The sequence below is a fragment of the Myotis brandtii genome, unplaced genomic scaffold (assembly GCF_000412655.1).
Source record: "Myotis brandtii unplaced genomic scaffold, ASM41265v1 scaffold328, whole genome shotgun sequence".
Lineage (NCBI taxonomy): Eukaryota > Metazoa > Chordata > Mammalia > Chiroptera > Vespertilionidae > Myotis > Myotis brandtii.
In genome coordinates this window covers 5573283-5590864 of record NW_005362626.1, presented here as the reverse complement: position 1 = coordinate 5590864, position 17582 = coordinate 5573283, and the positions used below count along the sequence as shown (strand labels likewise).

The 17582-nt window shown below is 46.8% G+C and overlaps 1 protein-coding gene across 1 annotated transcript in view; it reads right to left on the bottom strand.

Moving 5' to 3' along the window:
• TRIO (trio Rho guanine nucleotide exchange factor) overlaps positions 1-17582 on the bottom strand; it is a 217751-nt gene that overhangs the window by 185125 nt on the left and 15044 nt on the right. The window contains exons 3-7 of the mRNA XM_005871063.2: positions 15976-16090; positions 8490-8682; positions 5126-5638; positions 2820-2942; positions 664-855 (exon numbers count right to left, since the gene is read on the bottom strand). Of these exons, the coding sequence (XP_005871125.1) occupies positions 664-855; positions 2820-2942; positions 5126-5638; positions 8490-8682; positions 15976-16090 (1136 nt within the window). The remainder of the gene's footprint in view (positions 1-663; positions 856-2819; positions 2943-5125; positions 5639-8489; positions 8683-15975; positions 16091-17582) is intronic.

Genomic DNA, 17582 nt, shown 5'->3' with positions numbered 1-17582 from the left:
CTGGACTACGGAAAGCACTTGGCGGAGGGATCTCCTGACAGTAATGTTTCCCTGATCAAAGTGATGGGCGACGACACTCACTGCCAGCCCTGCACTCCCCGGACACCAAGTGGAGGGCTGGTGCTGGGAGCTGTGGCCTACATCCTGTGACCATGAGCGCAAGGTCGAGCAGCCCAGCCCTGGCATCGGGTCTGGCTAGAACTGCCTATACTTTGTCACTTCTTGTTTTGGGAGGAAAGCAAAGCCCTGATGTTTAAGCCTGACAGCCAGGCATTCTGTTACCTGCTGCCACAGCATCCTAATTAGAGTCTTGCAGTGATAACGAGGAGGGGGGAGAAAAGGAGGAGGAGAGGGGTAAAGAACAGCGCTACCACTTGTTAGTACCCACCGCATGCCAGGCGCTCTGCAGGGCACCTAATATGAATCATCTCATTTTCACAGTAAAACTCCTCTCAAGCCAACTTTTATTTCCACTTTACAAGTGAGAAACTAAGGAACGGGAGGTTAAACCACCTGCCTCAGGTTGCACAGCGAGGGGTAAGCCAGCTGACGGTCGGCAGAGCGCAGGTGATTCGGTGCCACACAAAGCCCCCCAAGGATCTGGCCTCGGGGGGGAGGTGCGGGGGAGGCAGCGGGCGGTCCCACCCCGTGATGGGCACTGACCTTCTCAGCCTTCTGGTGGAAAATGGAGGACATGTCCAGCAGGGTGCTGCGCTCGTCCAGCGCCGCGGCGAACGCCTTCCACTCCTGCTCCAGCTGGTTGGCGATCTGCTTGATCTGCTGAGAGGCGTAGTGGCCGGACTCCACCAAGCGATTGGCCACCGACATGATCCGGTTTATGTTGACATACACGTTCTGGGGAAGGGGCAGAAAGAGAGGGCTCCTTAGCGGAAGGCAAACAGGAGGCTTCCTTTAAAACACATGGATAGAATTTCCTGAAACATGGCCTATTCGCTTAAAAGTGATATTCTTAACAGCAGAGTCACCTGGTGTAGAATGGTATACCTATTTGCTGTCTGGACTTCCGTGGACTCTGAGTTTTGGTTCCCCTATCTGTTTGTCAGACTGCAAAATTACAAATCAACGGGCTGAAAGGCATCTTGTTAGGCCAGAGCAATCAAAAGCACAAGTGTGTGCACACAAATACTCTATTACTCACTTCCTGGCTCCTGGTCCTGACAAGGGTCCAGATGGCAAGCCGCCTGACGAGCAGTCACCCAGAACTGCAGGACCCCAACCGTTCCGCTTCTAACTAGGACCCAGAAACCACTAAATATGTCCGTAGCCACCCAAGGCTATTTGTGTGAAAACAAGCTCTCCTTTCTCCATAAATCCAAGTCTTCTTTTTTGTGCCAACTGAAAATATTCTCTAAATGGATGCACTTTCTCCAAGGAATATGAATTGGGACACAGAACAATGCTTTGTTCAAATTTTAAATCAAGCTTTTCTACTCTGCTGAGATTCCTATCTTCAGGTCCACCAGTGTCCTGAAAAAATAAGGGAGCGAGGCTTAAAAAAACTGCGCTTTTTGCAAAACAAGTTTTCGCTATGATATTTCCCTTTCCACCTTCCATCTTCTTTGAAGTCCCATTACAGCCAAGGCTGGGGTGGGGATACACACCTTCAACAAAGCCCAGGCTGGTGTATTCACATACTTAGGATGCTTTGTGATGCATCAGAACATTGTGCTCTCTATAGTCCCCCAAAATCACAGACACAACTATGGCTCCTCCCAATCTTGCCCCTACATCTCACTACCTTCCCTGTCCAAACTTCTCTACATTTTTCTTCCCTCCCACACTGGTCCTGTGGGCCAGTCCCCCACGGCCTGGCACCCAGACCTCTGCAAGAGCCTGGTGGTTGTTACCTCGACTGAGCCCACCCAAGAAAGTGTATCCACTTGTCCGTTCTTCCCCTGTACAGTCTTTTACTCATTTCTGCCCCAAACCTAACTAGGAGGAGTCGCCTATGCCTGGGATCAGCGAGCCACAGACTGCATGCAGCCTCTGAATTACTTTTCTGGGCTGCATGTGCAAGCTAGACTCAGCTAACAGAGGGGTGTTGACAGTGTCAGGGAGGGAGGCCACTTTGTGAGCTTGTGACAGCCAGTCAAGGCCACAGTCAGCAAGGAACTGGCCTCCCTGGTTCCTGCGGCATTAACGCTTATAACTAGTGTCCTTTAAGTCCCTGGCCCTTTCGCATACGCATGCTCTATCTCTAGTGCCAGGTAATGACATTTGCTCATTTTTGCTTTCTCTGTTCCCTTAAAGAGGAACAGTTCAAGCAGATGCCCTCTGTTAGAATCCTGACAAGAGCTGTCCATGTGGACGGCTCTGCTGTGGGACCCACTGTGGGTACTCATTGCCCCTTGAACCCATTAGTTTCCTGATCACTTTCATGTCCTTAAACAGACTGTGCTCACAGAGTGCTGGTCTGCGCAGAGTGCCTTCTCCACATCCCCATTACTTCTGGCGCAGGTAAGGGAACACGGTGGCACCCAGCAACCTGCAGCTCCCAAGGGGCGGAGCACAGGAATGGGCATCAGAACCATCCATGGTGAACTGGCCACGTAGCTGGTGCAAGTTTCACTGGTTAGTTGGTTTGCTTGTTTACATTTTTGTTTGTTGAAAACTGAAAACAAGCTACTTAGACACTGCGAGCACTGAGAACTGGACACTTGGAGGTCAGCTGCTATCATCAAATCAGAAATTCTGAAGGCCCACATGGCCTCCTGGCTGCATGCTGGGATGTGATCTGTGTGTGTCCCGTTCCCTAAAATCCCTTCCCTCAAAGGATACAACTATCCCGACAGTCTTACCATACAGTTCATAGCAAAGTGGTTGTGCTGCGTCTGAAGCTCCATAGCGTGAGGGTGGCTGGTCCCAATCTCAGTGTAGCTGTTCAGAAACAGGCCCTTGTTGTGTGTGATCCAGTCAAACATCTACCGGAACGAAAAAGACAACCTGAATCACTCCAGGAAAAAGAAATGAACTGACACGAACCCGGGAACAGGGCCAAACGCAGAAGAGGCAACGTTCTTCCTCGATAACCTCTCAGCATTTGGGTCCAGGATTCTTGACTTCTCAGAAGTTAGCAGAGTTCTGAACCTGCAGGACCTGTAAGAAAATCTTATCTAACAGATGGTTCCTTTGACAGATGAGGATGGATGGAGCAAAGATATTCAAGTCCCCCAGGCTAATGACAAACTCATCTTTTGACTCTCAACCCAGCCCCCAAGCTATACTGAACTACTTAATGGCCCAAACTACTCTTCAACTAAAGACCTGTTAGGTATTAGGGATTTATCATCTCTGGGTGGGTTTTGGTGATAGCAATGCCAAAGACTATAAGATAATGTTCTTGAATGCAAGAAGTAAAAAACAACAACAACAAACAACAAAAAAAACCTGGGCAAATGCAAACAATAAAATTTACTGTGAAAATAAAAAGGATTGGGAAAAAATTTAACAAAGACATATCTCTTAAGGTTCAATGGAGAGACTACCTGGACAAGGATGTAGACTACGTTGTTCACAAGGAAAGCATTTAAAGAAAAACTAGAGGCCTGGTGCATGACATTCGTGCACTGGATGGGGGGGGGGGCCCTTCAGGGGATGTCCGACTGACGGCTTAGGCCCGCTCCCCACAGTTGGACATCCTTAGTGCTGCCGCGGAGGTGGGCCACTGCACTTGCCAGCCGTCAGCCCAGCTTCTGGCTGAGCGGCACTCCCCCTGTGAGAGCGCATTGACCACCAGGGTGCAGCTCCTGCATTGAGCGTCTGCCCCCTGGTGGTCAGTGCGCATCATAGCGACTGGTCATTCCTCAGTTCGGTCTATTTGCATATTACCCTTTTATTATATAGGATAAACGCCTATCAGTTAGCACTGATACTGTGCCTTGAAGCAGAATCTGAGATGGCCACCTGTTTTGTGGGGTTTTTTAATAATTAGAAGGAAGATTCTCCAGTGTCTTTGACAAAGCAGCACCTAAATAAAACCTAAGTGCACTGGCAGGTATGAGAAAAGCTTACCAAAGAACAGTACTGGAGGGTCACCTTTCAAAAGGTCCTTTATTTCTAATGTAGTCTTTTTGTTTGTTTGTTTGCTTTACTTTACAAAACATTCTCCTGTCCATGAAAAACAGTCCATGAGATCAAATGAAGAGTGACCAATTCACCCACACCCATGGCTTGCACCACATTCCCATAGAGAAGTGCACTGCTTTCCCATGACTAAGACTGAGTTAGCCGGTAACTGGCAAGAATTCTCGCTGAGTAGTTGGTTTATCTGGAGCACAAGAATAAGATATGAGACCATAAATTATTATTGCCTATATTTCCCAGAAACTATTAATTTTAACTAATTATTCACCCTTTTTAAAAATAGATCTGAATGGTGTACTGTCACTGGCTTTGTATGTGTGGAAGAGCAGAAATTAGCAAATGACATACATATAGGGTGTCCCCTCAAAAATGTATGCACACACTTTGAGTAATTATAAGGCAGTGTTTATTAAAATACATTTAATTTTCAAAATTGAGCTATCAGCTGTTAAAGTGTATATACATTTTTGGGGACACCCTGTACATAACTATTGCTTTCAATAATATAATGCTATAAAACATTCACTCTTTTAGCCGAAGATATCATTCTTGTCTATCTTACAGGCATTCGAAACTATCAGTAATTAACAACTCAAAGTTTCTAAAGTAGCACTGCACTGCACAGGGAATGACCATGGGAAGCAGATTTAGGGGCGGTCCCGGAACTGACACTCTCCGTCTCTAGTCTCTAACCGACACCGTGAGAGTCGCTTACTCTGCCCCAGCCCTTTCTCTAGACCAGTGGTTCTCAACCTTCTGGCCCTCTAAATAAAGTTCCTCATGTTGTGACCCAACCATAAAATTATTTTCGTTGCTACTTCATAACTGTAATGTTGCTACTGTTATGAATCGTAATGTAAATATCTGATATGCAGGATGGTCTTAGGCGACCCCTGTGAAAGGGTCCTTCAACCGCCAAAGGGGTCGCGACCCACAGGTTGAGAACCGCTGCTCTAGACCAAACGATCCAGAAAGCTTCCCTGTGTACCCACTTTTAGCATCCCTCTCCCTTCTCCTTTACCTTCTCAGCATCCTGTTCAAACAGCCGCAGCTGAAAGCACTGGTCCAGCTTCAGCTTCCGCACGTGCCACATCTGATGCAGATGCTGCCGCGTGGAGTGCAGCCGGTCCAGCATGGCGGACACCTTGGGTAAGAGGCTCTGCAGGTCCGCGTTGCCTGACCCTGAGTTCTTTTTGGGAAAGCTGTCGCTGCTCTGGATCCTCTGGAGCAGCTTCTGTCCCTCCAAGTCCAAGTCCTCGATGGGGGCCTTAATCACCTTCTTCTTCAGCTGGGAATGCTCCTCGATCATGTTCCGAGCCCCCTCCAAATCCTGAGGCAACTCCTTCTTGGCCAGGATGTCCTGAAGCTCCTCCAGCCGGGACAGCATGTGGGTGGCGTTGCTAATGTAATCTTCAAAAGCAACTCTGATTTCAATCCATTCCTCATGGTTGTACTCCAAGCAGCCGTCAAACTCGGGAGTTAGCTGAGAAGGGTCGACTACTTTGGTAAGGCCTTCTAAAGAGACCATGTTTGTCTTAGGGGGAAAAAACAGGTATGAGAAGATGAGCCAACTCTGGATGGTCTTAGCATAAAGCAGTTTAGGCACAGATCTTCAAACTTAAAGCAGGTAATCTATTTATAGAAAACATAACATACCTTGTTCTGGCCCCATAAATATAAGTAAATGAAGCCCTACAGTATAGTTGGTGAAAATAAATCCATTAGAGCAACACATGTATGTTACCTGGAATATCTAAAATTTTAGACTTATATGTATTTCATGAGAGCTGAAGATATTAGATTTCGCCCTGACCAGTTTGGCTCAGTGGCTAGAGTGTCGGCCTGTGGACTGAAGAGTCCCAGGTTCGATTCTGGTAAAGGGCATGTACTTTGGTTGCGGGCACATCCCCAGCAGGGGGTGTGCAGGAGGCAGCTGATCGATGTTTCTCTCTCATCCATGTTTCTAACTCTCTATCCCTCTCCCTTCCTCTCTGTAAAAAATCAATAAAATATATTTTTTTAAAAGATATTAGATTTCTTTCCAAGAATGTGGACACTAACGCTCGATTTTAGGCACATTAACCAGGAAATGTATCAAATTGCCAAGAACAGAGCAGACGATTCAGACATTTCCCTTTTGTCAAGGCAGCCTTCCTCATCCACACCCATCCACCATCTCACTCTCAGCAGAGAACTCTGCCCAGGCTTCCTTCTCCCTGCAGTCACGCTCGCGTCCTGTTCGTGGGCCCCAAAATCCCTCTGGAGCACCACCTCCCACTAAGGACACTTGTGTGGGGGCTGCTTGTTAAGGGACGGACCAGCGCTGCTCCAACCAGACCACCCTCACCATTCCCCTTCCTAAACTCCACCTCCTGTCAGGTAACACCTCAGAGGACATGAATGGCTTTTTAAAATGTAGAAAACATACAAGGGTTAGCCAGAAAGCTGGCAGAAGCTCTTTTCACAAAGGTAAAGACAGAAGGTTTCTTTGCTAGATTCTGAGCAGTACAAGTGTTGCACTATGTGATACAGTTTTAGTCAATTACAACCTAAACAGGAAATCCTGGCCTCACCCTACCTGTCAGACCTGCTGCAGGATTAGGTAAGAATTATGCTTCAAGGAAAGCATCGGAGGGCAGGGTGATTAAATGCAAAGGAGGAAGATCCGTGGCCTAGAACCAAAAGAGGAAAGAGAAAAAGGCGGGTGCAGTCCCACCTGTCACCTCCAGCCTTAGAGAAACCTACGCCTACACCTTGGTGCTGTTTGGCGTAAGAAACCGTGAAGGCAGCCAAGCTACAAAGAGGGGCTGCTCCTTAGCAAGCACTTCTGCTGCCATGTGACTGCAGTTCACTCCCGTCTCATCTGCCTGGACTTTTAATAATGTCCCTGGAGGCAAACAAGTTCAATGGAAAAACCGGTCTAGGTAACCTCGAAGGCCAAGGGACAGATCAAATTTCAACTAGCAAAACCTTGCGTGCATTAGTTTGCCAAACCATTCGTCTGCTTAAAACATGTATCAGTAAATGCAACACACTTTAAATTTGACATCAAGAAAATAGTAAGACCCAATAAATTGTCCTCCAAAATCACTTCTAATTGTATCTGAAGATAAAGGCTTACTGGTTTCATGTTTCACCTAAATCTCTTGAACACAATTTCAAATCAAAAGTAAATTCTGATTTCAGATCGAAAATCAGTTCCAGGGAAAGAGATTTAAAAATGGAAGTAACAACACTTTGAAAAGGGTAACATGTCACATAAGGCTTGAGGATTAATACTGGGTGATGTGTTTAATACCATTATTGCTGCTGAGGGGGACCAAAGTTTTGCTGCCTCAAAATATGCCTTTTGGGACATTGATTTTAGGCTGGTTATTAAGAAACAATAAGCTCAGAAAGAACTGCTGACCCTTCACTTGCTTCAGAGAGAAAAAGCTGCTTGAAGGAAGAGAGCATCACCTGGCGCCAGGATATAAACTACAGGGAGGGGAGGTGGCTGGCAGAGCTGCTTGTTGGACTCCCCTCTGCGTCCCACTGGTTCTGGGGGGCCCAGCAAGAACTCTTTACATGTTTGCTCTTTCTCAGTGACCTGCAAACCACCTGCTTTCCCTTTGGCATCCCAGACCCCTGCCTTCCCCTTCTTTGTCCAGAATGGCATATAAACCTCAACTGCCCAATGCATCTGCAGGCCTCATAGCCTCACGGCACTCCTGCATATACATCCGGAATAAATTCTGGACATTTTCTTGTAGTCTTGTCTCCTGTTAATTTGATTATTAGACCAGCCAGAAAACGTAGAATGGCGGGGTAAAAATTATTTTTTGCACCCCCACACTGTCTACCTTAAACTACATGAATATAGTCACTGAACCCTAATGTTTAGGGAAAAGTTGCTAGAAGAAGCAATCTATTGAACCAAAAGTTATTATAATATATTATTAGAAAATTTTCAAATTTTATTACAGAATATGTACGGCATGAATCCAGTTTCAAGCTGGCCAGACACTTTCTTCCGATAATCATCTCATTAAACTGCCGCACCAAAGCCTTGTCGGAGCCTTGGAAACTGAAGGAGTGGTGATGGTAGGAAGGAAAACAAATTAATGCTGTATACACTGTCTGCAAGACAGCGTCCTGACAAGCCACCCAAACCCACCTTGGGTAAGCGACCCACTAGGATGACACGATAAATGAGCCTACTTTTGTTACTTCATGCCATAACTAATTTCACATATGTACATAAGATACGCAGTTCCCTCTAATATGTGGTTTTAAAAAATCTAATACCAGCCTACAATGAGGAGGGGGGAAAAAAATCTTTTTTTTTTTTTTTTCATTAAACCATAGGTGTGGTTGTAGCTGGGCTGGCCACACACGGAAGTTACCTCAAATTCAAACTTAGAGCTGCCAAAATTAGTCCTCTGTTTCTGCCAGAAGTTGTCCGGCTTGATGATCAGTGCGACGTGGATGCAGCAGGGGAAGGACTCCTGCAGGATCTTCAGCAGAGGCTTGATGGAGTCCCACTTGGAACCACGCATGTCCACGATCACCGTGAAGCCTCGCTTGCAGACTTCTTCACTGGAGAGAAAGGAAACACACGCTCAAGCCGTACGCCTCTTGCCACTTCTTCTGGAGAGAGTCCCACTGGGCGGCGCTAGCTCTGCTGCCTTCCTCCTGGTCTAGGAGGGAAACTGAAGGGAAGGGGTGCCCCCTCCACCCACAGCCTGGCTGCGGGTCAGCACTGCGAGGGGGTAGGGAGAGGCATGGAGGGACATGGAATCGATTCAGAAAGAGCTCAGGTCTTACCCAGGGAACCAGACGCTCTCACCTCCCTGGTCATAGAAGAACAGACTCTGGCTATGCGTGCATCAGAGCGATGATGACTGGGGACAGGGTTCAACTCTGAAAACCTTTAAAACTTGATCTTGTCTTCCCGGTTTCCTATCCTGTCTCCTCTTTAGGAGAAAAACCACCTTTGTGTGTTAACTGACCACACACGCTGCTGCCTCGCAACTATTGCAGCAAAGGTTCTTAGCGAGCGCTGGATGGGCCGTCCCTGGCAGCGTGCACAGAACCAGGTGGAGGTGTCACACCATCAACAGCAGCCCCCGGACTCCCCAGCCACAGGCGTGAAAACTACCCCGCCAGCAGCTGGCAGCAATGGCTGGGGCTTTTCAATGTCCCACTTTGTCCCCTTTGACTTGTCCCCGGGCCCTGGACTGGGGGTCCGTGGCGCCCTTCTGGCCGAGTCTTCGGGGCCAATCTATTTTCACAGTAAATATCTGCCTTTCACCAGCTGCACTGACGGGTGAAATGGTGGGAACTGTGCTGGCCCTCAGCACAGAGCAGGGCAGAGCAAGGAGCCGCTGTTCCTCCTCCCCACGTGCTCACAGCGCGACAAAACCACCAAAGAGCCTGCTCTCTTTAGAGTGACCTCGATGAAGCAACAAAAGTGATTAATGTAGTTAAGTCCCAACCCGAGTACATGGTAAATATATATAATGCGCTTGTGTAATAAAGAAGAAACAACAGGAGTCAGAGTCCTGAAAGACAGGGGAGACCCTGGTCTCGTTCGGCTGTAGCGTCAGTGTTACACGGCCGCCCACTGGAGAGCAGCCCTGCCCTCACCGGCGCGTGGTGCACACACGGTCCACGCAGGCTGCTGCTGCTGGCACAGACCCGAGCCGGGGAGGCTGCCTGTGAGCTCTGCGGAAATCCACGCAAGGCCTCAATCCTCCCAGTGGGAATTTTAGGTGTTCACCCAACATGAATGTACTGGGACTATGAAAAGGTTTCTGACATTTTTTCTGCCTCGTGTAATTACCATGAGAAATTAGTCTAAATTAAAAACTCGGAAAACTAATTGCTATCATTAAGTGATGTTAAAAAGCCAAAAAATTAAAACCAATTTTATGCTCTCTTGCATGAGTTCACTCCTCTTCCCTCTCCCTCCCTTCTTTCCATACACACACACACACACACACACACACACACGCACGCACACACACACACTTCTTTCCTTACCTTGATTCATACCATGGGAGTAACTGACATCCCAAGTTCTCCAATGTAAAGTTCCTAAGATAACTACCTCAGTATAAAAGACTTGTCACAAAAATATTCTGAAAAAGTCTGTGGGGGCAGAACCCGAGTAGATGGCGGCTCACAGACCGAGGAACACAGTGTTGAAGCCATAAAGAGAAAACGAAGAACCCAGCAGCCTAGTTTATCACTCACGTGTGGAGAACTGTAGGAAAGATCTCATTCATCAGTCACCTACGCCTATGACCATGAATTGAAGGGAGTTAACACTGGGCTCACGCACGCCTCATGCTTTGCTGTCAGCTCTCCGGGTCTCAAGCAGGTCCTGGGCCACAATCCAGGCACCAAAGGCCTCCCTCACAAATCCTAGAGCAGTGGTCCTCAACCTGTGGGTCACGACCCCTTTGGGGGTCGAATGACCCTTTCACAGGGGTCGCCTAAGACCATCCTGCATATCAGATATTTACATTACGACTCATAACAGTAGCAAAATTACAGTTATGAAGTTGCAACAAAAATAATTTTATGATTGGGGGTCACAACGTGAGGAACTGTATTTAAAGGGCCTGAAGGTTGAGAACCACTGTCCTAGAGGCGAGCAGGACTTCCAGAAATGCCAGAAAACCTCCCGAGTCGCTGAAATGAAGTCACACTACATTCCTGGACCTCCCTGAACTCTAATGGGGTGAGCAGTGCAAGGTCCCATTCTGTAGACACCCCAGGGCTCCTGAGGCCCGGGCCAGGCCAGCCTGGGCAGGAGGAAGCCTGACCCGCTGGGGCGTTCTGCTCCAGCTCCCAGCTCTGCTGCCCCACAAGCCGGAGGGAGACTGCAGCCTCCCGGGGTGATCAGCTGCCGTTTGGGAGGCTGCGCTTTAAACATCAGTCGTCACCGTATCCAGACAAACTCTCCGGCAGCCTGGCTTCCTCCTCACACAGCCCCGCACAGTGTGCACACACAACCGCAAAGTCCTCCACTTGAAAGGGGCTTAAAACGAATCCCGAATAACTCCAGGCTTAACAACAGGAACAAGCCGAAGAAGGACCCAACCAGAAGGTACCCTGAGCCTGCACCGTTTACAGAAGGATTAACCGCTCCCCTTCCTCCACAATCTAACTGTAAGTACCCATGACGTCCCGAGAAATGAAAACTACAAGGGAACTGGGCTGGGAGTGCACACCCTTTCAATCCATCTGTCTTTACCAAGTTCAAAGCCAGTCACTATTAGGAAAATTGTGGCTTGCAAACCTCCCTGAACCCAGCTCTGTATGTGAGCAGCCAAGGAACGTGTGCAGTTAGCAACAGGAGATGGGCTACTGCTATTCGAATACATATTAACCAGCACACTGGAAAGTGTGACTTATTCACCAGTTTGGTTGGCAGTTTTATCAAAGAACCTCATTTTATCTATGAAATACAGAAAAGTTAGATAAAACAGAGGTCCCCTCTCAACACACGTCTCTGAAAAAGAGAAACTCTACTTTCTTTAGTTCCTAGATAAAGAAGGTCCCTTCTTGAGGTACCATCTCACACCTGTCAAAATGGCTATCATCAACAAATCAACAAACAACAAGTGCTGGTGAGGAGGTGGATGGAGAAAAAGGAACCCTCATGCACTGCTGGTGGGAATGCAGACTGGTGCAGCCATTGTGGAGAACAGTATAGGGTTTCCTCAAAAAGTTAAAAATGGAACTCCCACTTCTAGGAATATATCTCAAGAAACCAGAAACACCAATGAGAGAGGATATATGCATCCCTATGTTTATAGCAGCACAATTCACAATAGCTAAGATTTGGAAACAGCCTAAGTACCCATCAGCAGATGAGTGGATTAAAAAACAGTGGTACATCTATACAATAGAAAACTATGCTGCTATAAAAAAGAAGGAACTAGCCCTAACTGGTTTGGCTCAGTGGATAGAGTGTCAGCCTGCGGTCTCAAGGGTCCCAGGTTCAATTCCAACCAAGGGCACTTGGTTGCGGGCACTTCCCCAGTAGAGAGTGTGCAGGAAGCCAGTCGGAGAAAGATTAATATCACATGATCTCACTCATTTGTGGAATATAATGAACAACATAAACTGATGAACAAAAATGGATCCAGAGACAAGGTAACACTGAACAGACCGTCCAACCTCAGAGAGAAGGCAGTGGGGAGGGGGCAGTTAGAGATCAACCAAAGGACTTGAATGCATGTATATTAGCATAACCAATGGACACAGACACTGGGGTAGTGGGAGCTTGTCCTGGGGGGTGGGTGTGGCAGGGGGGTCAAAATGGAGACATATGTAATACTTTAAACAATTAAAAAATAAAGTCCCTTCTTATATGAAAGTTCATGATTGAATTCATTCAAAGTCTCCACATTATTTCATTAGGGACCAAAGAGAGTGGGAGTGGTTTATCCATTTAGCTGCTAAAAATCATTTTAATGTTCTAGAGCATAATTCATATAATTCAAGCAATAAGAACAATGAACACCTAGAGACGTACCAAGTCCACTGTTATTTTCATGGCTGGGCAGGAATCCCCACCACACCAGCAACAAGTTCTGCTGCGACTTGCTTCTCCTGCACTCATTCCATAGGCAGTCTCCTTGCACATGCATTCTTTGATAATCACTCTGTTACTCCTTTTTTTTTTTTTTTTTAAAGAAGGGGGAGAGGAATGGAAGGTGACCCATGTAAGAAACCTCAACTCCTCACCTCTCCCAGATCACATTACATTTAACTCTGGGGGCCACGCTCTGAGAGGCACAGACAACCTAGAGATCGTGCAGGAGAAAAACGGGCTGATCTGGCTCAGAACACATCAAAGGGAAAATAACAGAAGGAACGGAGGAGAGCGGATGCGAAAGATGGAAATTAGTGTGCTACTTCTGAGGCAGCTACGGGACCGGAGGCCCTGCGCTGGGCGTGTACGTGAATAATCTTACTCAATACTTACAAGGATCCAAAGAAGTATAGATTAACATCACATTCTGTAGATCGGAAGACGGATAAAAGTAATTAGTAGCTCGTGCCAGGGCACAGTCAGTCTAACTGCCTGTGCGTTCCAGGATGGCACACTTCTCCACATTCTGGAGGGCACATCTCAAGACTATCTGGCTGAGGGACAGCCAGGGGCCACCTTCACATCGCAGGAAATTTCAGGAGTAACGGATGGGGGAAGAAATCTCACAGACCCTTAAGACTGCTTACACCACTGAGACTACAAGCAAACCCACAAGTCCCAAAGAATTCACACACCATGGCCCTGCCCGGAGTTCCTCAGTGATGAGAACGTCAGCCCGTGCACCAAGGGGTTGCGGGTTCGATTCCCAGTCAAGGGCATGTACCTGGGTTGCAGATTCGATCCCCAGCCCTGGTCCAGATGTGTGCAGGAGGCAACCAATTGATGTGTTTCCCTCACATCAGTGTTTCTCTCTCTCCCTTCCCTCCCTCCCTACTTTCCATTCTCTCAAAAATAATGGAAAAAAATATCCAAAGGTGAGGATTAACTAAAAATACAATAAACACTACCTGAATCACTATTCAAAGTGTGTGTATATATTTCAAAAAGTAAAACGAAATTCCCACACCATTAATTTGATGATGACTTTTATCGATCCTACTGTTTGATTAAAACAAAGCCGCGCTCACTAGGGGCCACACAGTTCTTTTCGGTCATTGTGGGACCAGGGGTGGACCCAGAGGGACTCCCTGTGAAATTCCCCTCCATTATCACTTGGCAGATGCATCACTGACATGTTATTCCCACCTCTCTATTTGCTCATTAACCAACAGACAAGCAAAATGGCATTTCCTGTCACTTGGAACTGTAAATACAAAAGCAAATCTAGGCATGAAATGAAGTGACTGCCTCAGCAGCTGGAGGGTCACCCTACACACTTAAGTGTTGATGAGTGAAATAATAGAATGCTTGGGATTTGTTACAAGATATTCCAGGGGCAACATTAGAGTAAAACAAGATTAGCAAAACCTGCTAATCGCTGAAGCTAGGTGGCAGGAATGTGATGTTTGCTACACTCTTCTGCCTGCTTTTGTGTATACTCATAATTTTCCAGTGAAAAGGTTTTTTGTGTTTTTTTAATGTGGGTCATCAGGTAAATGCAAAAATACCTGAATCAATTTTTTTATAATATGTATACTCCTTTGTCTGCTTAGAATCCAGGCTGGGTTTCAATGTTGTCTAGAGAGCACAGTGCCATATATTGAAACAGTGAAAACAGTGAGAAACCCCAAACCACCAGAATGTAATGTGGATGAAAGGTAATTTTCACATTCATAATCAAAACAGATTTCAAAACCAGAAAGCAAATGGCCAAAGTTACATACAGCAATTCAATTACGTAATTTTAAAAAATCACCTGGATAATACCAACTCAACTTGTTTTTCATTAAACTACATGACGACTCTCATTTTGCTAAGTACTTTTTTTACTTTGTCCTTTGTATTGCTCTATCTCTTTTTCCATCATCAGCACAGTACCTGGTACAGAAGAACTCAGTAAGTGGCAGCTATCCACTATATTTAGAAATGACAGTGAGTAGCATATAATTTCTAAAACTCTTTCCAGCTCTTTGATTTCAATGGTTCACCAGTTCAAGAGGAAAGGGAACTAGTAAAAGGAAAGGGAAAACTTTTCCGCACGTGCTATCCCTTTGTCGCTGATGAACAACGTGCAGCTCTCCCATAAGGATCCCCAAACAGAAACCCAACACCTTCCTCAGCAGGTTGGACCGTCCGCTTCATCAGCCCTGACAGCAAGGATGGGTTATGAGCGGGCACAGCCGTCCTCCCCGGGTGGTGCCCCAAAACCTGTGCTGGGAGGATCTAGTACATTCACCCACCTTTACAGCCCATTATCCTGCCCTTGACCATCCTTCATTGTCCTCTTATGCAACATGTTCCTTAAAGTTACTGTCTCCTTGAGCCTATGTTATGACCAAGTTCTGTTCTTATTACACGTCCTAATGTAGTCTCTTCGGAAGTGCCCTCCCTCTGCATGTGCCTTTCTAGAATAAAGATTTCCTTTCTTCAGAAGGAAGCACCCCTCCAACCTCAACACACAGCAGCCCCTTGTTCCAGGCATGGCTTTATCCTGGGATGTAGTATTCCATTTTCCAAACAGCAACCTGAATAATTAAATGGAGATATTAATGGGGTGGAGGGGGGGTGGCGTGATTTCTTTCACTGGCTATCAGCTAGTGCTGTAAGTAAAACCTCAATGAGAACAGAAACAAAGACACAGGCCAATTGCTATTCATCGTTCCTCTCCGCAGGCCTGTCTGGAAAATGAAGCTTTGCCTATTCTTGGTGTTCTTCAGCACCCACACTAAAAACCTAACGGCGTCCCGGATTGAATGGGGGCTCCCAAACCTGACGTCCTGTCATATTAGCTGGGAAGGATTTTGCCCCACAAACTTCATGCTCCAAATCAACAGGATGCTTGCAGGGAACCCCAGCTCGGCGGGAAGACAGCAGTGTCGTATCAGAAGCAGCCACTCTTTCCCGGCTTCCAGGACTCTGGGTCGTGGGATCAGAACCATCAACCCCAACTCTTCATTTCTACCTCCGGCACCCGTCCTGACACCCCAGCCAGTGGGCATCCCAACCCCACAGTCATCACACAAAGCACTTCACTCAAAACACGACCTCTCATCCCCGCACCAGAACGGTCACCACGTGAAGGGAGGAGAAAGAACATACTTTTAAGTTTACACCACCTGTCTGCTGGGAACTCGGGCTGGGGCTGAGCTGTTTTCTAGAGAGCTCGGTGCCACATCCTAGAACACTGCCAACAGTGAGGAGCCCAAACCACCAGAACTCACCTGGGGATGCAGGCCAGGTAGGAAATGAGCCTCCGGAGGTCCTCCTGTCGTATTCTGTCATGATTGCTGCGGGCCGGGAACGTGAGGATGGGGCCTCCGCGCTTATCTCTGCCACCTGAAACGAACATGGGAGCACACTGAGACACAAACAGGAGCGGACGGACGCTAACGAGCCACTGGAGGCCCAACGGCGTCACCATCCACTCCCACAGAGCTGTTCCTCTATCAACCGCAGGGCCAGAAAGGACGGGCAAAAGGCCACAGTCCGTTTCAGCGGGCACATGGCCAGCCTAGCTCACCCGAGTTCTGCACACCACCTGGAAGATAGTCCAGAAGGCCTGCCCTTTCCTTCCAACGTGTCCTCCTTTCCTCAGTTTCGTGTTTGGAGAAAGAAAGTTTTCCCGTACGTGTGCTCATTCGCCTTGAACAACCAACCACTGGTTCCCACCGCCCCCGTCCCTCTCATTCTCCTCCACATTGTCCTCTCTCCTCTCCCAGCCCTGCATTCTCAGCTCTCCCTCTGCTACCAAACAAACTGGGATTTAAGTCTTGAAAGGAAAAATGACAGGGATGCTCTTCAAACTTCACACTGATGACTTCTATAATCTGGATCTAGGTGTCTTCCTCTCTCAAGGGCAGCGCCCGACCCCCCTGGCCAAGTTTTACCAATCTCTCACACTAAGCCACTCTACATACTAGTAAAAGGGGTGGGGGAGCTTTGCATGCAAGAATTGTAAAGCAGAACTAATTTAGTTAAGGACTTTAGAAAAATTACATCACATAAGTACAAATCTCAGATGATGACTGGTCTTTGAAAGACAGGCAGCCATATTTCCCATTAACATAGACACAATTCCAATGAAGTCTGCTGATACCTCTGACCATTTCTGGTGAAAGTGTCACATATATTTTATTACTTCCATCGGGGTTCTCAGGAAGGAAAACTGAGCCTTCCCAAGTGGAACCTCCATTTAGTTTTTCAACTCTGGGCATCTCTGTTCAGAAGCACAGCACGAAGATCTCAAAATTCAAGTCACAATATGCAGTTCTAAATTATTTTCTCATCTGAATTACTTACCTCAGCAGCACAGGTAAAATTAAAAAGCAAGCAAATAACAACAGAAAACCAGATTCTTTGCTTTTAAAAGGGCCAAGAAAGTATCCAGCAGATGTTATTTTAAAAATACATGTTACCAATATGGGGATTTACAATTTCCTGGAATGATTAACACTGTTTCTGAACAGAAATAAAACTTAATTCTGAACATTTAAAATGATCCACGTGTAGTCACACCATCTAGAAAAGTGTTAAATTACTTATAAGCCCAGTAATTCTGGTATCAAGTGGGAATAATACTAAACCATAGCTACCAACACATGCTATGCATGGTGTCCAGAGGTTGACACACACGTTCTGATTTGATCACCACATGACCCTGTTAAGAGTTTCATGACTGCAGTATAATGGAAGATACTGACGCTCAACGAGCTTAAATAAAGACAAAAGGACTCTGCCAGCACGCGCCAGCTGGGTCCTGCCCCCTGACAAGAACTTATATGATTTTTCAAACCAGTGGCTTCAGTTCCTTCTAAAGTAGTAGAAACAC